This window comes from Hemicordylus capensis, chromosome 2 (assembly GCF_027244095.1).
Source record: "Hemicordylus capensis ecotype Gifberg chromosome 2, rHemCap1.1.pri, whole genome shotgun sequence".
Classification (NCBI taxonomy): Eukaryota; Metazoa; Chordata; class Lepidosauria; order Squamata; family Cordylidae; genus Hemicordylus; species Hemicordylus capensis.
In genome coordinates, this window is record NC_069658.1 from 243,605,279 (window position 1) to 243,625,670 (window position 20,392).

At 44.5% G+C, this 20,392-nt stretch overlaps 1 protein-coding gene across 14 annotated transcripts in view; it reads right to left on the bottom strand.

Annotated features, from left to right (window-relative positions):
- Positions 1–18,991, bottom strand: part of LOC128347483 (zinc finger protein 883-like) — a 21,784-nt gene extending 2,793 nt beyond the window's left edge. Inside the window, exons 1-4 of one of the 14 annotated variants that reach the window (XR_008317576.1) lie at positions 18,908–18,991; positions 14,545–14,640; positions 3,065–5,134; positions 1,359–1,391 (exon numbers count right to left, since the gene is read on the bottom strand). Coding sequence is in view for 12 of the 14 variants with exons in the window: in XM_053302248.1 (XP_053158223.1) it covers positions 3,225–5,134; positions 14,545–14,640; positions 18,908–18,947 (2,046 nt within the window). In the remaining 2 variants the exon portion in view is untranslated. Of the gene's footprint in view, positions 1–1,358; positions 1,392–2,945; positions 5,135–8,153; positions 8,232–8,320; positions 8,381–8,439; positions 8,462–9,481; positions 9,929–10,370; positions 10,552–14,544; positions 14,641–18,907 lie in introns of those variants that run through there. The other 13 variants (XR_008317577.1, XM_053302249.1, XM_053302248.1 and 10 more) reach the window with 13 other exon arrangements.
- Between the last annotated feature and the right edge of the window lie 1,401 nt (positions 18,992–20,392).

The following is a 20,392-nucleotide window of genomic DNA, read 5'->3' on the forward strand; positions in this document are numbered from 1 at the left end:
ACACTCGAAACATTTATATGGTTTTCTCCCCCAAGTGGATCCTTGTATGCATTTTAAGGCCTGTATTCACACTAAAGTTCTTTCTGCACTCCAATCAAATTTCTCGCCAGTGTGAGTTCTTTGATGCTTAGTAAGATTTAACTTCTCACTGAATCTTTTTGCAGTCCAAACATTCCTGTTTGCAAATATTAGTCTGATCCTTCACCTAATCCTTGAAGATGACCCATATCGCACGACTAGACTTCTGGAAGATTCAGTTCAGTACACGTTGGCTCTGCAGTTTATTAAAAGGTTTTGTAAATTGTGGACGGTGCAAGTCATTCAATGGTACTAGAGAAAGACATGATGTTCTGGTAGCTCCAGGTCTTAACACTCACACCAATTTCAGAAGATGAATACAACTGAAGGAAGCCAGGGTGGGTGTGCAGCTGGGGGAGTCAGTCCTGTGACTTGCCTCTGGTGGGCCCCCCAAGGCGGTAGGCCCCCAGACAACTGTCTCCCCTTGCCCTATTATAGTTACGCTCCTGGGGATGAGATATTAATGCACAGTAACCCCTACCACTCCAATTCAATGCAGTGGTAGGCTGCTGTAACAAGTGATTGCAAAAGAGAGAAGAATGTTAAAATAAAGCAAGTACTGTGGACCAAACGTGCCAGCTGTAACAACGATGTCCTGGTGACTAATGGCTTCAAAACATAGAAGAGAATTTTGGTTTGCTTTAGAGAGCATAATGGCGCAGCAGGGAAGTAACCTGCCTAGAGAGCAGGAGGCTGTTGGTTCAAATCCCCACTGGTGTGTTTCCCAGAATATGGGAAACTCCTCTATCAGGCAGCAGTGATAGGAAGATGCTGAAAGGCATAATCTCATATTGCGCAGGAAGAGGTAATGGTAAACCCCTCCTGTATTCTCCCAAGGAAACCACAGGGCTTTGTGGTTGCCAGGAGTTGACACTAATTCAACGGCACAACCTTTCCAGTCCTTCAGAGAGCATGGAAAGTATAAATTATCAAAAATGGAGCTGGGAGGTTATGGGTCTGAGTCAAGCCGGGTGATTCCAGGTCCTGTATCTTTTGTAGACAGTGCTGAACTCAATGGACCAAGGGTCTGTGTGAACAGAAGGCAGCTTGATATGAGGGCGCACATGCAGACACACAGTTGGGAATGTAATATATACCCACTAAATGCCATATTCCCCTGCTCCGATTCACACACAGCATCCTGCGAAAACCTATCCCAGAATACTTGTCTACATGTATGTGAAACAAAGGATTCCCTTTTTATTCTTTGTTTTCCACAGAAAAATGGAAACATTAAACAGAGAGGAAAGAAAAGCCGTTGATCTGAATTTTTCTGCCATTCTACAACATAGGAATGCATAAGGTTGCACGCTCTACAATAAAGAAAACAGCAAATGTGAATAGACATTCTCTTGGAACCTATCATTTTAGTACTAGATAAAAAGAAAAACCATTTTCCAATAAATTGGACCCCTACATCTTTACCTTTGAAAGGTCTATAATGCATGGGCTCCATCAGAAACACTGCTAACCCTCCATGAATCAGCCAGTCTTTTAACAGTTGAAGGACCCAGATTTTTCAGAGGCTGTACATGTTATGGCTGAGAAAACTGATGGGTGATTAATTCCAAATAAGATGATAATACTAAAGGGAGATATGACAACTGTCTTCAGTTATCTGAAGGGATGTCCCATAGAAGGGCAGTTCACTCTGAGAGAAAGAAGAGCCTAGCTAGCCGCCACATTTTGCATCAGCTGTAGCTTCCAAATACCTTTCAAGGGCAGCCCCCTATAAAATGGCATGCAGCAATCTTATCACAGAATGGCCGACAGTGACCCAATCTACCTTCTGAAGGGTCGTAGCTCATGGACCAGTGCCCCAACTCACTGTAAGGCAGTTTCTGAGGAACAGAGGCTTCCCTAGGTGGATTTAATCTGTGCCAAGGCCCCTCACTCTGTGCCAGATGAGCAGTGTGCTGTGTGCCTAGCTGGGTTGGTGCAGCAGCCCTGGGTGGGTGGCGTGCCCACCAGTGAAGCTGAGGCTGGCAGCGGTGGAACCAGACACAGCTGACTCTCTCTCCCTGCCACCCCATCGCTCCACCTTGGCTGCCTTCCTCTCCCTCTGCTTTTGCCCAGCCTTAACGTGGGCTGAGGGGGCTCTGCATTGACACTCAGCTCAAGTTACAGCCAGAAGAGAAGAGAAGAGAAGACATAAAAGACTGCTGCCAGTCAGTGTAGAGAATACTGAGCTAATTGGACTAAGAGCTTGGCTCAGTTTTTCAAAAATGAAGAAAAGCATGTGGGTAAATACTGCACTGAACTCTATATTCCAAGGATCAATATGTGAAATCAAATTATTAGCAAAATTTGTCTGTATCTGTATTTTCCTAAGCTTGTCCAGAATAGGTCAATTTTATTAATAACTAGCTGGGCTGAATAAGTCAATTTTGTTAATAACTAGTGGCAGCCTATCCACCACCGCTGCCTTTTTCTCCCCCCGCCGCAAGCCCACTCGGCTTTCTGGCCAGCCTGCTGGTCCGCTTCTCCCCCCCCCCCCCCCGCGGTTTCTGGCTGGCACTTCCTCCCACCCGCCCGCCCGCCTCCTTCCCCCGGCTGGACCGCCATGATACCTCCTGCTATTCCCGGCGGCCGGCCTGGCCTGCCACAGCCTCCTGCTGGTCTGGCCCGCCGCCGCTGCCTCCTGTGGCTGCCAGCCAGTATCCCTATTTTCTCCCCATCCCCGTCACTATCCTATCCGCAGCTGCTCGCAAACTCTCACGAGAGCTGCCACACATGGGATTAGTGACGGGTACATCTAGGAGAATTAAATATATAGTTTGCTGGTAATGACTGTAACAATAAAGATTTGATTTGATTTAAATATATACATGCTAAACCACAAATCCATCTGTGCATTGGCACTGGAACATTTTTTAACCACCTTTATGGAGTTATTATTAGAACAACGTATACAGCAGCAGAATAAATGAGACCAAGCTTATCATGCAGGGACTGCAACAAATAGAGATATGACTTTAGTGTTCACCTTGTGAATTCAGCAATAACTTGTTTTTTCCCCTAGAAAGCAGTGATTGGTTTCTATACAGTTTCACTCTATCTCTGTAGATTCATTAATGTCTAGGAAAGTCGGATGCATCGTGAAAGTTTTTACCATAGTGTAAGCATTTTCCACACTACAAGCATTTCTATGGTTTCACTCCTGTGTGAATCCTTTGGTGTGAAATCAGGCTCCTATTGTGACTGAAGCTTTTCCCACACTCCAAGCATTTATATCGTTTCTCTCCTGTGTGGATACCGTGATGTGTCACAAGGTCTGAGCTACAATTAAAGCTCTTGCCACACTCAAAGCATTTATATGGTTTCATCCCTGTGTGGAGTCTTTCATGTGTAGAAAGGGCTGAGCTCTGACTGAAACTCTTGCCACACTCAAAGCATTTATATGGTTTCTCTCCAGTGTGAGTTCTTAGATGTAAAGTAAGACATGTGCTCAAACGGAAACACTTTCCACAATCTGAGCATTTATACGGTTTCTCCCCAGTATGCTTTTTCTTATGCTCCTTAAGATGTGAGCTCTGGGTGAAGCTTTTTCCACACTCCAAACACTTATATGGTTTATCACCTGTGTGTATCCTTTTATGTGAAATCAGATGTGAACCCTGACTAAATCTCTTTCCACATTCCAAGCATTTATATGGCTTCTCCCCTGTGTGGATTCTTTGGTGTGAAGTGAGGCTTGAGCTGTGACTGAAAGTCTTTCCACATTCCAGGCAGTTAAATGATTTTTCGCCTGTGTGGATTTTTTGGTGTGAAGTGAGGCTTGAGCTGTGACTGAATGTCTTTCCACATTCCAGGCAGTTATATGATTTTTCGCCTGTGTGGATTTTTTGGTGTGAAGTGAGGCTTGTGCTGTGACTGAAGCTCTTTCCACATTCCAAGCATTTATATGATTTTTCCCCTGTGTGGATCTTTGTATGTGACTTAAGGCCTGAACTATCACAAAAACTTTTCCCGCACTCCAAGCATATATATGGTTTTTCTCCAGTGTGAGTTCTTTGATGCACAGTACGTTTTTCACTTGTTCTGAAGCTCTTTCCACATTCCAAGCATTGATATGGTTTCTCTCCTGCATGAATTCTCTGATGCTTAGTAAGAGCTGATTTCTCATGGTAGCTCTTTCCACATTCCAAGCATATATATGGTTTTTCTCCAGTGTGAGTTCTTTGATGCACAGTACGTTTTTCACTTGTTCGGAAGCTCTTTCCACATTCCAAGCATTCATATGGTTTCTCTCCTGTGTGAATTTTCTGATGCTTAGTAAGAGATGATTTCACATGGAAGCTCTTGCCACATTCCAAGCATTCATATGGTTTCTCTCCTGTGTGGGTTCTTTGATGTACAATTAGTTTTCCAGTACGGCTGAAGCTCTTTCCACATTCCAAGCACTTATATGGGTTCTTTCCAGTGTGAACAGTTTGATGTCTAACAAGGTCTGCTTCTTGATTAAAGCTGTCACCACAATCTTCGCATTTGTATGGTCTCTCTCTTGTGTGGATATTTTGATGTCTCTTAAGGCTTGATTTATGACTGAAGGTATTTCCACATATTTGGCACTTACTCCTCCTCTTTCCATCTGTTTTTTCTTCTTCAGTGGGAATGACATGCAAGTTCCCATCCTGACAAGCATCAGATGTGTTCCTCTTATTCTTTGTTTGGTTAACATCCTGTGCCTTTGATCCACCCTGACTCCCAGCATTCTCTGCTCTCTGAGCTCTTTGATGCAAGGGGGACTGTGTGTTTTGAATGATGCCCTTTCCATATGTCAAGCATCTGTCTGTTTTCTCTGCTGTGTGAATTCGGTGATTTATTTTAAAGCTTGGTTTATGGCTGGTCTCTGTAGAAACACGGGACTTATTTCTTCCACCACCTTTGTAATATGCGTGCTGGCCTGGAATTTCATGGAAGTCCCTTTGGTTTATCTCCCGCCTCGTTGATCCATTTTGTTTCCCAGAGGACTTTTCTGCTGCTTCATCATTGGTCGCTTCCAAAAATAGCCCAAACGGTCTCATATTGTCCTCATGGTCCTTTCTATCACCTGCTGGAATGAATGAATAGATAGAGAGAGAGAGAGAGATAACAGTGGTCAATTCATTGATTTGTGGAGTGAACTCACACTAATGCAGTTGTTTGGTTCATTACTACATGGTTTCTGACTTGTTCTTTAGATGGATAAAGATTTGGTGGCCCTGTGTACTATCAGCCTGGAGAAATACAAAATAAATGCTTCTCTGTTGATTCCCTTAGACCAGGCGTAGATCAAGACCCCACATGCTGCCACAATTCCCACCCCTCCTGCCCACTCTAACCCACAGTCTCTCTTCTCCTCTGTGCCCAATCTTCTGCCTGCCTCCCATTACTACTGCTACTACTTCTTGTTCCAAGACTACTTATATGCAGGAAGTGTGGCTAGAAGGTGCTAACAGTGGTTGCCAAAAGAGGCTAAAGGGGCTCCAGAGAGAAAAAGGCAGTTAGGGCTGTATATGACAGGCAATGAAGTTCAGCTGGGGAGGTTCAAGGGAGATTGAGGCAGAGGAGAAGGCTAGCAGAAGAGACTGTGAGGCAAGACTGCGGAGGAAGAAGGAAGGTGACATCAGAGCAGCCTCCGAGGGTCTGTGCCTAGGAGGCTGAAGGGGGTTCAGCCAAACAAAAAACCAGGCATCTGCAGCAGCAAAAGGGACAACGTGTATCCTGGAAGACTAGAGTCCTTTTCTCACCCTCCCAGCAATATTGCAGCTTCCCAGCATCCCATGCGTAGCCTCTGATTCTGATGGAAAGCCCCCCCCCCAACCTTGGAAAACAAGTACTGCCAGGAGGATCTGCCTCTGCATGGCACCAGTGAGATGTGCATTTCTGTCAGAGATTCTGATGCACAAGCCTAATGAAAATAATTCCTTTCCACTTAAAGTATTTTTTATTTTTCCAACATTTTATTTTATTTTAACACATTTTATACCACCCAAAACTTACATCTCCGGGCAGTTTACAATAAAACAAAACAAATGACAACAGGAAAAATTCTAACGTTACAACAATTTAAAATTTTAAAATGACGTTAAAACTATTAAAACAGTATATAATTAAAAGCCTGGGTGAACAGATTCGTCTTTAAAGACTTTTAAAATGTTGACAGAGATGGGGAGGCTCTTATTTCAGCAGGGAGCGCATTCCAAAGTTTTGGGGCAGCGGCAGAGAAAGCCTGTCCCCAAGCAGCCACCAGAGGAGCTGGTGACAACTGCAGACAGACCTCTGATTATCTCAATGGGCAGTGGGGTTAATAACAAAGAAGGTGTTCTCTTAAATACCCGGAGCCTAAACTGTTTAGGGCTTTATAGGTAACTAGTATTTTTTAGCCCGTTAAAATAACTGCACTAGAATCTTTTTGTTTGTTTGTTTCCTTTTTCCTTCTCCCTCTCTCTCTCGCCCTCCTTTCCTTCCCTTTTTTTTCCTCGTCTCTCTCTTTCATTCCTTCCTTTTCTCTCCCTCTTCTTCTCTTTCCTTTCCTTCCTTTGTTCTATCTCCCTCTCCCTCTCTCTCCTTTCTGTTTTCTTTCTCTTTTCCTCTTTTCTTTCTTTAACGGGCTAGCTCTTTGGGGCTGGCTGCTCCTCCCTCCCTTCTGTTTTTTTTTTGTTCTTCTCCCTCACTCCTTTCTCCTTTTTCTTTCTTCTTCCTTCCTTCCTTACTTCTCTCTTTCCTACTTTCCCTCCCTCCCTTCTTGTTTCTTTTGTCCTTTTCCTTCCCTTCTCTCTCTTTTCTTCTTTCCATCTTTCTATTGTCCTGGCTCCCTCCCTCACTCCTTCCTTCCTCTTTCTCTCTCTCTGTCTTTGCCTTCCTCCCTCAGTCCCTGCCCATGGTAGCTAGGCGGGCGGCTGGGCCCGAGAGTGTCGCCGGCGCATGCCCAGAACGCCCGAGAAAGACACGGGCGCAGAGACACGGGCGCACACTTTAGCTCTTTATTATAGAGGATTACCAACACCTTGTATTTTGCCTGGAAACTTATAAGCAGCCAGTGTAGCTCTTTCAATAGGGGTGTAATCTGGTCTTTCCAAGATGACCCAGAGACCAACCTGTCTGTGGCATTCTGGATCAACTGTATTTTCCAGACTACATAGAAAGGCAGCCCCACATATTATTATTATTATTATTATTACATTCACATCCCACTATTCCTCCAAGGAGCCCAGAGCGGTGTACTACATACTTAAGTTTCTCCTCACAACAACCCTGTGAAGTAGGTTAGGCTGAGAGAGAAGTGACTGGCCCAAAGTCACCCAGCAAGTATCATCATGGCTGAATGGAGATTTGAACTCGGGTCTCCCTTGTCCTAGTCCAGCACTCTAACCACTACATCATGCTGGCTCTCATAGAACACATTGCAGTAATCCAGTCTGGAGGTTACTGTTTAAACCACATTAAGTGTATTTAGTGATCCCCCCACGCCTTGCAAATAAAATATTCCAGCTACTGGAAACACATTTGAAATAGCATGGGAAACTAATAATGGTGAGGGGTTTTTTCACTAAATAATTAGTGTCTTGTTCTGTTTATTACATGCTCCCCCCAGACCGCCCCCAGGGGCGGGGGGAATTAGGGAGAAGGGGAGTTAGGTTCCTAGATGCCCCGGTGGAAAACCTCCCCTTTTCACCATCTCAAATTAGGTAGGAGTGGCAGCATTTCAGTTCCTATAAAAACCAGAGGTAGTTCCCTCATGTCCCTCTTGTAGGTGCGTATTATGCATGCAGGCATTTTAGAATCAGAAAAATATGGTAGTCCAAATAACCTGCCAGATCAGATAATAATCTGTTTAGGGTATCAGGAAAAACCACTTGTCAGGACATTTTGGGCAGACAAAAGGAAGTACCTTTTCACACAGTGCATAATTAACCTATGGAATTATCTGCCACAGAATGTGGTAATGGCCACTAGCTAGGATGGCTTTAAACGGGGCCTAGACAAATTCATGGAGGGCAGGTCTAGTCTGATGGCTACAGGCCAGCCTCAGATGTTTCCAAAATACTGGTTGCAGGGGAGCAACAGCAAGAGAGAGGGCATGTCCTCACCTCTTGCCTGTGCGCTTCTCAGAGGCATCTGTTGGGCCACTGTGTCAAACAGGATGCTGGACTAGATGGGCCTTGGGCCTGATGCAGCAAGGCTGTTCTTACGTAAATGCAAATTTTATACAAATGAGGAAGAATTTGTATGAGAAAACCTCCCAGAAAACCCATACCTCTTATGCTAATATGATGACAAGATGGCATCAGCCACATGCCCAGGAGTTACTCTGGTGATTCTGCCTGGATTCTAAGACTTCCTAAGCTGACATCAGGTGAAAGCAAAAGAATCTACCTCACTCTGAGTTCTCCTTGTTTATTTCATTTCTTGTTTCAACACAAAGCTATCATGTGTGTATCCAGATCAGACCTGCAGTGCAACAGGCACAAGCCAGTGTGTCAGTGGTGCCATCAGGCCGGGAGGGCATGAAGCCCATCGCTCAGGGGCAGAGCATCTGCTTGGCATGCAGAAGGTTCCAGGTTCAATCCCTGGCAGCATCTCCAGGTAGGGCTGGGAGAGACTCCTGCCTGAAACCTTGGAGAATCACAGCCAGTCAGTGTAAGCAGTACTGAGGTAGATAGGAACATAGGAACATAGGAAGCTGCCATATACTGAGTCAGACCATTGGTCTATCTAGCTCAATATTGTCTTCACAGACTGGCAGTGGCTTCTCCAAGGTTGCAGGCAGGAATCTCTCTCAGCCCTATCTTGGAGATGCTGCCAGGGAGGGAACTTGGAACCTTCTGCTCTTCCCAGAGGGGCTTCATCCCCTGAGGGGAATATCTTGCTGTGCTCACACATCAAGTCTCCCATTCATATGCAACCAGGGCAGACCCTGCTTAGCTATGGGGACAAGTCATGCTCGCTACCACAAGACCAGCTCTCCTCTCCCTTGAACTATAGATGAACCATGGTCTGACTCAGTATAAGGCAGCTTCCTAGGAGCTGTGACCACACCCCCTGCAGGTATGGCTGGCTATTCACATTGCCAATGGGGAGAGGAAGGGCAGGTAGGATATTAAAACAGCTTTCCTCAGCAGAGCCTGGCCTTAGACATCTCACTGATTCATGGGGGAAGAGAGCAAATCAGGCAAAAGGAAGGGGAAAGATGAGCTCTTGCAAACATTCTCAGTTACGAATGACCGACTGCAAGCTTCACATTTCCCAAAATGGGAGTCAGCACATGTAAGTTCTGGTCTGACATCTGGAGGCAAAGCAGGTACTTCCAGGGCATGTGGCCTGGCCATCCATTTGCTGCAGGGGAGATCTTTACAATGGAAAACAACCCCAGCAGCAACTGATACCTTCCAGCATCTCAGAGCAAAGAGAAACTTACCCAGGGAGGCCATGTTGCCGAAACTCTCTACCGTCACTTCCTCGTGCAGAGCTCTTGGGTCTGGATACAGCAATTCCCCCTCAGTGAAATGCACCACCAGCTCCTCAAAGGTCATTCATTACCTCCTGAAAAAAGGAAATCGTATATTCTCCTCACAAATCATATCTTCCCTCTCCCTCTCCTATACATGTATGCATTTCTGTGCACATTTCTGTACCCTGCTCTTTAAGGGTCAAAACATCAGGTGATGATACAGGCTTGTCCAGTAGGGGCCTGGGCCCGCATGTTGAATAGGGACTACCAAATATGGTGGAAAAGGTGCAGCCCTCCTCAGAGGATACAGAGGCCTGGTGAAGAACGTTCCTGCATAGATTGCTCCTGTGGGCTGGTTATTTGTGAAGCCTATATTTATTACTTTCAGGCTTTCAAGAAGGGGAGGCAGAAGCAGACTGTATATTTTAACGCCACAGCAAAGAAAGAACTCCAAACAAGGCAACAACAACACCAAAAGGAAAAACCTCCGTTTGGACACATGAGTCTGAGCAAGTCTCCGTAACCCTTTTTATTTTATTTTGCTAATTCTGTTGTTTGTATTAAGAAAGACATTTTAAAAGTGCAATTATAATTTAATTGTTGTTATGGTTGTGTTTCATTTATATGGAAAGTTAGAAATCACACAAGGCAGGATTACACTGCCAATTGGAAGATAACTCATGCATGGTGTAAAGAAAGTGTTATACACACACACACACTTTCACTCACAAGCTGAAAATATAAATGAAGGTCAGATAACAGTATTTACAGACTAAAAACTTCATGAAAGGTTTGCATGTATTAGGCTAATGAACACTCAGCTTAATGACATCGCATATTATCAAATCATACTCACATTTTTAAAACAGTGTTTTAGTAAATGGTACAAAGGACACTGATCATGAATGTGACTTTCTAGAAAACTCTACAGTCCAGGCCCTCCCCCTGTGAAGCTTTACAGCCCACCAGCCAGAAGCCCCTCTTCCCACAGCACAGCCAATTAACTCTTCGGGCAGTCCCAGCTCCTGGCACTTGTGACTTTAGAAAGGGATTCTGCACATGCTCAGAGGGCTATCCCCCCCCCAGGCTGTGTGCCTCAGAAAATGGGCAGAATTCTTATAGAAGAAAGCAGGTTTCCTGAAAAGGACCTGAGTGCAAAGCTCTCCCAGGACATGAACAGAGTGCCTTTGCCGTGAAACGGGAATGCTTCCTCCCCTGTGTTTTGGAACCTTTGCCTTCCCACATAGGGTGGCAGTGGTACCACAGGCACTGCACCTCATGAGAAGGGGCTGGGGGAGAGGAGTGAGGCAGCCCTTCAGGTGCGAGGAAGAAGCTCGGGCTCTGCTTTCTGCTGGCTGCCTCCAATGGGTGACATCTGGGAGACCACCAAGCACATCTGTAGCCCTGCCAACAGCGCCTTGCAAAATGGCTCCAGCCACTTCCAGGCTCCTCATTGTATAGAGGGGGGGACTGATTGATAGGCAGCATTGCAGTGGCCTCGCTGCTTGGGACGCATCGTTCTTCTGTGGCTGCTGCAGGAAAGACAAGGCTACAAGAGGGCTGGAGAGAGGACTTGGGACCCCCCTGCTCCCCATGTACCTCCATCAAGAGTCCCCAGAGGCAAGAATCACTCATGCTATTGCCTGGTGAGGCCTAAAGCTACAAGGAAGAAGGCAAAGAAACATTAGAGAGAACAAAAGGAAAAGGAAAGAGAGAGAATCTGATTATTGCTGCCCAGATTTACTATATAAACCTGATCTGAACTTATTATGGTGAAAGGCATTTCTGGTTCCCAGTTGGACTCTGCCATGTATGGGAAATAGCATCATGCCAAAAAAAAAAAAACACCCAAAAAAACACACCCCACCCTTCTACAAACAGTACACATCAGGGCTGCCCTTTTTCTCTCTCTCTTCACATTAGAGGCCCTCCTCAAGACCAGGCTCAATTTATTTTATTTATTATTTTTATTTTTACATTTATATGTAAAAGATTATATATCTTTCTCCAAGGAGCCCAGAGCGGTGTACTAACATATTTAAGTTTCTCTTTCACAACAACCCTGTGACGTAGGCTAGGCTGAGAGAGAAGTGACTGGCCCAGAGTCACCCAGCTAGTTTCATGGCTGAATGGGGATTTGAACTCGGGTCTCCCCGGCCGTAGTCCAGCACTCTAGCCACTACACCACAACAGTGAGCTAAATGGTCTGATCTGGGATAAGGCAGCTTCCTATAAGATGGTGGGTGATGTTAGCAGAGCTGGTTCTGAAAAATCCAGACAGAAAAATGTAGTGAAACCTAATTGTGTTGGATAAGACAGCTAAGCTAGATGTGCTGGGATAGAGGAAGTTAGCCTGCTGTGAGGGAACAAACAAGGCGGAAACGGTGTCAATGCAGGACCTCCTGAACATCAGAAGGGTGCGTTTATTTATAGAGTACAAAAGAGGTGGTGCAAATGTATAGGGAGAGAGCGTGGAAAGAGCGGATTGGTTCTATTTTGCCGCAGTATGGGAAGAGTGCTTATCAGGGTGCGACCGCCACATTCCAGTATGGTATGCCAGTCCTGGGTGGGGTGTTTACCCTTATCAGCCTACATCTCCCCCTTTTCTGTTTTCACACGGTGATATGCATAATAAAGCTCTCGGCGTGTAGGAGTGTGGGGTCGGAGAAGGGTAAAAAAGGAGGGGACACATTGTATACAGCAACATAACAGAACCCCGACACTCAATACACCGACGATAGTCAGGAGGACATAGCGAAGCCAAGGGAGGCCAGGCAACCAGTCCCAAAGCCAGGCGAAGGGATTCTGGGCGCCTGCCACATTATTTGTGATCAGGGATTGCAGATGAGCAAGCTCATCTTCAATTGTGCGGTTTAAATCATGGTAGTGTACCTGACAGCCGGAGGAGCCTACAACAGAGCAGAATCCTCCACTCTTAGCTAAAAGAAAGTCTACTGCAAATCGAAGCTGCATTTGATCTTGGTGGAGGCCAGCTAGTTCCTCCTGGAGGTCGCGAGCTATGCGTCCAGTAGCATTGATGGTTTTTTCTAAGCGGCACGTGAGACCAATAATGGACCGCCAGTTTTCCTGCGCTATGATTCCTGGATAGGAGCCAAGAGTCAGAAATCCAGTAAACAACCCTGCTAAGGCCCACCCTTCCGAAGAGCCCTCAGAGAGTTGAGGTCCCACAATGACCTCATCTTGGCACTGTGGCCCCATGGCCTCCCTACGGGCTCGTTGCGGGCTGGGACGGGTTGCTGCCGGTGTCACAACTTGCACCGGAAGCGTTAGGTAGCCCACTGCCGCGCACAGGTATTGGCCGGGATGATAATTTGTGGCAGTGGAGTTAAAAAAGAACCATAAGTTGGGGTCCTTGATTTGCCATCCGTTGCAGATGGAGCCCCCAGAGAGGCCAGTCAAGTTGGGTGTGAACATGGGGAAGGCGGTGTAAAGATCATCTAAAGAGCCATTCAAAGCTGTTACATTAAACACGTAAGAATTATTATACGTTCCATACAGATAAAACCGATCAGTACATCCCGAGTAGTTGCCTGCGCCTTTTCTCCAATAGCCCGCCTTTTTATGACCTTTCCACTTGTTATCCCAGGTGCCAGAATTATGGCAACAGAAGCAAAGGCCTGGGAGCGCGCGACGATACCGTAAAAGACGGAACGTCATTGCATTCAATTCACCTGGGGGGTCGGAAAATAGCATGGACCGATTAAGGTTCTGCGACTGGTTCTGCAACGTGGAAAGAGCGGATTGGTTCTATTTTGCCGCAGTATGGGAAGAGTGCTTATCAGGGTGCGACCGCCACATTCCAGTATGGTATGCCAGTCCTGGGTGGGGTGTTTACCCTTATCAGCCTACACTGCTGGAATGCAAGAATTGATTAGCATGTCCAAGGTTGCTTGCCAGGCAACACACACACCAGCTTATGTTACCTCCAAAAAGTAAGTTAAGCCTTTACATCCTGGCTGAAAATAATCCATTGCTATCAATTGGATTGTTTTAATACTTTTAATCATGTTAAGTCTTTAAGAGTAGTTTTTAATTTTTTGGAAAACCTCATGGAGACAACAGTGAGTGTACAAAAACTGAATGAAAAAATAAATTCTTACAGGTGGAAGGGATAAGCTACAGAAGAACAATATAATGCCCCACAATCATAAGGGCAACGGATGTGATGGGGTAAGGAGAAGTTTGAGTCCTCTTGTATATGATTTATTACATCACATATAGAACCACAGAATTTTAGGTTTAGAAGGAATCTTGGAGTGGGCAATGACAAATAATGGGGTGGGGCAGGTCCATCTTTGGTTGTCCGGCTAAGCTTATATGGCCTTTTAAATACAATTTGCACTACTTATACTGAAGTAGTGAAAAAAAGGCTACAGAAATTGCAATTCTCGAAGTCAATGCCTTTAATAAAAGTCAATACCTTGAAATGAGGAAATCCTATGAATTTGCTAACTTGTGTTTTAAGGGCAAGGTTTCTGTATTTTCACAGCTCCACTTCAAGAACAAATTCAAATGAAGCTTTCCTCATCACTGTATCTCTGTGCTGGGAAAATAATCTTGTGCTAATCTCTCCTTCATCCATCTGTGAAACAGGCCACTGGAGACCTTCAAGAAAAAAGGTGATCCCAAGAAATAATGAAATAGCCAGTGATAATTCACTCTCTAAAGGTTCTGCAGGTTATCTGCTTCCATTTGATATTTATATGAAGCACCACTAAGCATAAAGTATAGAGAATGATGGTGACCTAATTAAAACACTTTCCTTAAAGCTATGAGAATGTATGGTTTCTTTACAATATTTATTTTGGGGGGAAACTGACTGGGAAGTTCTCCTGCACAAGCGCTGTTTAAATATATTTATTTGTCATTTCTTTCACTTGTAACCTAAAACCGGCCGGCACCAGCAGCACACAGAACGTAACACAAACATAATACATGCAGGATCATCAAGGAAGAAGTTTTCCAATAAAAAGAAAATGTACAACACATGAAGATTAATTTCTACTTACATTCCAGAATGGAAATCAGCAATCTTCCTTGCAGATGGATTTCCCCCTCAGTTACAGCAGTCAGGAAAAAGAGCTGTGTCCTCCACAGAGACCAGACTAGAGCAGAATGAATACAAACTTTTAAACCTGGGAGTGAATGGTTCAACAATTGTCCAGCTATATCAGACACAATCAGGAGATCAGTCAGACAATACAGGGAGATCATCTGACCTCTCCTTGGAAGACAATAACCTCAATAGGAAGATGGAGGAAGTCAGCTCTCCTCAGGATGCAAGACATCACAATCTGCCTTAGGCAAGGATCTCTGTGTGGGACCCTTTATTTACTCTAAGTCCTCTAGCATTGCACGGCCCAACAACAAGGTAGCCCCAGGAAAATGGACAAAGACATCAGCTGGTTTTAGTCAATCAATGATTCATGTTTATTATAGTCAGTTAAACAGCAAGCTAGCTCCTAATTCACACACACACATACACACACACACACTCATACTTACCAGCCCCACTTCAAAGATGATCAGTCTTTGAAAGGGGTGTTGGAAGAAGCGTGGAGGCCTCACTCTGGGTGATGATGCTTCTCAGGGATCTTCTGGTTTCCTGCCTGACTTATAAAGCGATGGTTCCACTCCAGCTAGTACATCTGCAGTCCACTTCCATTTCCGTGATCACAAGATGTACTCATCTTATCTTTTTGTTCTATTCCCAGTTCTTTCTCCTTTACAATGTCTTTGGCAGTTCTCCCCGGTTTTCACCGATTCTTCAGGCCTTTGACATCTTTCCCAACATTGTTCGTGTTCGAGAGGGAGTGGGGCTGGGGCACACTTGATGTTGCTCACTCATGCATTCCTCCATACATACTGTTTGTAAGCACTACCTAAGTTTCTTAATTTGTCAAGATCACATGGCTCATAGGGTTGCAGAAATGAGCTATTACAAATTAGTATATTGTTTCTTATCTCTAGATCATTATAAGCTTGCGATTCAGCCAAGTATTTCACTGTTACAAATTAATATATTGTTTCTTATTTCCGGATCTTTATAAACTTGCGAGTTAGCCAAGTACTTTATGCATCACTACTATCACAAAGCTAGCATAATTCTACATGTGGCCTAGAAAAATCTCACAGCCTCACACAGGTAATATGTCATGCCTAGTTGCATCTCTTTGGGCCTGGGTGGAGGACAGCCCAGAGATTGATCTGGGTCATGGCCACAGAATTGTTTGGACTCAGCCTGGCACAGGGCGAGTCTTGCCAGAAGTGATGCAAATTCTGGCCATGGATGGAAGGAGTTACTCCGCCAATTACCTGAATGAAGGTGTGAGAGTTATCTTTCCCCCCATACTTTTCATGGTTGAAACTTCAAAAATCTGTAGATATGTGATCTTTAGCTCTATGCCACTTTCAGATGTTTGTAACCTGCTTCTCTGTATATATGGATCCTAAAGCAAGTTTTGATCAATAAAGCTGATTTGAGTCCCAAGGTTGAGAACCCCTGGATTAGTGTTAACATCCTTTAAAATAATAATAATTATTATTATTTTTACATTTATATCCTGCTCTTCCTCCAAGGAGCCCAGAGCAGTGTACTACATACTTGAGTTTCTCTTTCACAACAACCCTGTGAAGTAGGTTAGGCTGAGAGAGAAGTGACTGGCCCAGAGTCACCCAGCTAGTTTCATGGCTGAATGGGGATTTGAACTCGGGTCTCCCCGGTCCTAGTCCAGAACTCTAACCACTACACCACACTGGCTCTCCTGATAAATAACCCCCCCCCACACACACACACTAGGGATGTGCCCAAAAATGTGATTTGGCTTCCGTTGCTCACGCAACTATGACCGTCGTGCATACACACATGCCGTGTGTGTGCAGGCATCAGGTGCAGGGGAGCTGGGAGATGCTTGGGGTGCAGAGGAGCTGGGAGGAAGCCCTCATAACAGGTTCCGCCTGTTATGCAGCTGTTAAAAACACTGAAGTCTAGCCAGTTGTGTATGTGCCAAGATGTGATTCGGATGTGACAGGGATGTGCCAAGATGTGATTTGGCTTCCGAATTGCCAGCACAAACCCTTTAAAAATGAGGGCTTCCTTTAACCAGGGAGGGAACAACAGGCCTATTGAGTTCTAACCTCAATAAGAAGTTAGCACCTGCTAACTGAACAAAGAGGCTCCTTTTAAAAGTGGTGATTCTCTTTACTGAGGAGGGGGAGAGCAACTGGCCCTATCCATCCACAGTACAGTATCCCGCCAGGGACTGTTGCTAGTGGCCAGGGCTGCTCAACTTTGGTCCTCCTGCAGATGTTGGCCTACAACAGCTGGCTATTGGCCAATGGCCATTGTGGCTAGGGATTATGGGAGTTGTAGTCCAAAAACAGCGGGGGGGGGCCTACGTTGAGCAGGCCATGCAAAGTTTGCAATATATATAGAAATGACCTTAGTGTTCACTTTGTGAATTCTCTGAAGTTATGGTCTGAGCACTTATTAGTTTTTCCCTAATGAAGAATCGTTTTGAAAAATGATTTCCATCATTTTTAAATGATTAAAAATGTAATCATTTTTACAGTTTCTCTCTGTGTGTTGATTTGCTGATGTCTAGAAAAGTGTGATGCATTACCAAACCTTTATCATAGTATGAGCATTGTATGGTATCTCTGTGTTGTGCACGCTTTGATGAGAGGAGAAGTGTGTGGCTCTGGTGCAGTCTGAAGCACTTTCCACACTTGAAACATTTATATGGTTTTCTCCCCCAAGTGGATCCTTGTATGCATTTTAAGGCCTGTATTCACACTAAAGTTCTTTCCGCACTCCAGTCAAATATATGGTTTCTCTCCAGTGCGGGTTTTTTGATGTTTAATAAGGCTTGCTTTGCCACTGAAGCCCTTCCCACATTCCAAACATGTATATTTTTTTCCTGTGTGAGTTATTTGATGCTTAGTAAGATTTAATTTCTCATTGAATCTTTTCACATTCCAAGCATTCATATGATTTCTCTCCTGTGCGTAGTTTCTTTGATGCACAGTAAGTTTTCCAGTTCTGCTGAAACTCCTTCCACATTCCAGACTACAATTCCTATTATTCTTTGCAGTCATGTTCTTATTTGCAAATATTAGTCTGATCCTTCACCTAATCCTTGAAGATGACCCATATCACACAACTAGACTTCTGGAAGATTCAGTTCAGTACAGGTTGGCTCTGTAGCTGTTGTGTGGATCTTGAAACCGGTAGCAACCCAGCTGCTGGGCTCTGTGGAGGAGGAGATGGCAATGACCCAGGAGTAGGGAGGTGGATAGCCGTCCCCAAAATAACCATCTCCCCCCCAAACTCTGTTTTTTTTTTTAAATTACAGTAGCAAAGTTGTGGCAAATAAAATAAAGCTTGAGGGATAAGATACTAATGCACAGTAAACCCCAACCACTCCAATTCAATGCAGTGGTAGGCTGCTGTAACAAGTGATTGCAAAAGGGAGAAGAATGTTAAAATAAAGCAAGTACTGTGGACCAAACGTGCCAGCTGTAACAAGGATGTCCTGGTGACTAATGGCTTCAAAACATAGAAGAGAATTTTGGTTTGCTTTAGAGAGCATAATGGCGCAGCAGGGAAGTAACCTGCCTAGAGAGCAGGAGGCTGTTGGTTCAAATCCCCACTGGTGTGTTTCCCAGAATATGGGAAACTCCTCTATCAGGCAGCAGTGATAGGAAGATGCTGAAAGGCATAATCTCATATTGCGCAGGAAGAGGTAATGGTAAACCCCTCCTGCATTCTCCCAAGGAAACCACAGGGCTCTGTGGTCGCCAGGAGTCGACACTAATTCAACGGCACAACCTTTCCAGTCCTTCAGAGAGCATGGAAAGTATAAATTATCAAAAATGGAGCGGAGAGGTTATGGGTCTGAGCCAAGCCTGGTGATTCCAGGTCCTGTATCTTTTGTAGACAGTGCTGAACTCAATGGACCAAGGGTCTGTGTGAACAGAAGGCAGCTTGATACAAGGGCGCACATGCAGACACACACAAACATCTGGGAATGTGGTATATACCCACACCAAATGCCATATTCCCCTGCTCCGACTCACACATGGCATCCTGCAAAAACCTATCCCAGAATACATGTCTACATGTATGTGAAACAAAGGATTCCCTTTTTATTCTTTGTTTTCCACAGAAAAATGGAAACATTAAACAGAGAGGAAAGAAAAGCCGTTGATCTGAAATTTTCTGCCATTCTACAACATAGGAATGCATAAGGTTGCACGCTCTACAATAAAGAAAACAGCAAATGTGAATAGACATTCTCTTGGAACCTATCATTTTAGTACTAGATTAAAAGAAAAACCATTTTCCAATAAATTGGACCCCTGCATCCTTACCTTTGAAATGTCTATAATGCATGTGCTCCATCAGAAACATTGCTAATCCTCCATTGTTAAACTGTCTTTAATAGTTGAAGGACCCAGATTTTTCAGAGGCTGTACATGTTATGGCTGAGATAACTGATGGGTGATGAATTCCAAATAATAAGAAGGTAAGTCTAAAGGGAGATATGACAACTGTCTTCGGCTATCTGAAGGGCTATCCCATAGAAGGAGGGCTGTTCTCTGTGGCTCCTGATAGGCTCACTCTGAGAGATAGAACAGCCTAGCTAGCCACCACATTTTGCATCAGCTGTAGCTTACAAATACCTTTCAAGGGCAGCCCACTATAAAATGGCATGCAGCAATCATTTATTTTTTTTTAACGGAGGAGTCAAGATGGCAGCTAGAGAGCTCTGCTCCTGGTATGTGCTCTTCTCTGGAATCTGCATTTTCCCCTTCATTTCTCCTTTTTTCAGCTGGATGACTGTTTTATCAGTTGGATTTTAATTGCTGTGTATTTAATATCTATTTTGGATGTTTTTATGATGGGTTTTTGACCTGGCTGGCTATAATTTTTTGAGGGACTGGTATGTCTCCTCCTCAGCCAAAAATGGGAGGCAAGAAATGCTGCAGAAATTAGCTACTGGGACACAAACTTCCTAAACAACCTAAAATTGACATCCCATGACACTGTAAATAATAATATTACACTAGCAAATAGATTTGAAGTATTAGAAAATGTTTTTTCTTTGACTTCTTCCATGAAAGCTAAATCTGCTAAGACTGCAAAACCCTCCCTTTTGGATATTTCTTCCCAGCCAGACCTTGGCATCAATGATTTACCCTCAGACCTTGAGCATTTACCTTTTGGGGAGGACAGCTCGGCTTATCAGGAGGCTTTAAAGAGCATAAATGGGTTTAATCAGCTAAAGATTCTGCCCAGATTGCTTCAAGCCACTTATGCCATCCCGCCTCTTACTGACTCAGAGACAGACCCTCTCTTAAAACTCTCAGTTCTAAGGACAGAAACTTTGATTTGTCTTTTTCAAAGGCTATCATCTATTTTGTTTAAATTGGATGAAATCAAGGCATTGTTGGAAGCAGCAAATAAACCAAAGTCAAGGCTAAGGGATACTTCATTTGTTAAATATATTTCTGATTATGACCTTTTGTTCCTGCAGGAGACATGGCTATCTGAGGAACCACATCTGGCTGGCTTTATGTCTTTCTCAATAAGAGTAACCCCAGGTGCAGGAAGAGGTTGACTTTGTGGAGGGTTGAGCATGCATTTCTGATCTTGTGGTAGCATGGATGTGTGGTCTTGTGGTAGCATGGATGTGTGGTCTTGTGGTAGCATGCATGACTTGTCCCCTTAGCTAAGCAGGGTCTGCCCTGGTTACATATGAATGGGAGACTACAAGTGTGAGCACTGTAAGATATTCCCCTCAGGGGATGGAGCCACTCTGGGAAGAGCAGAAGGTTTCACATTCCCTCCCTGGC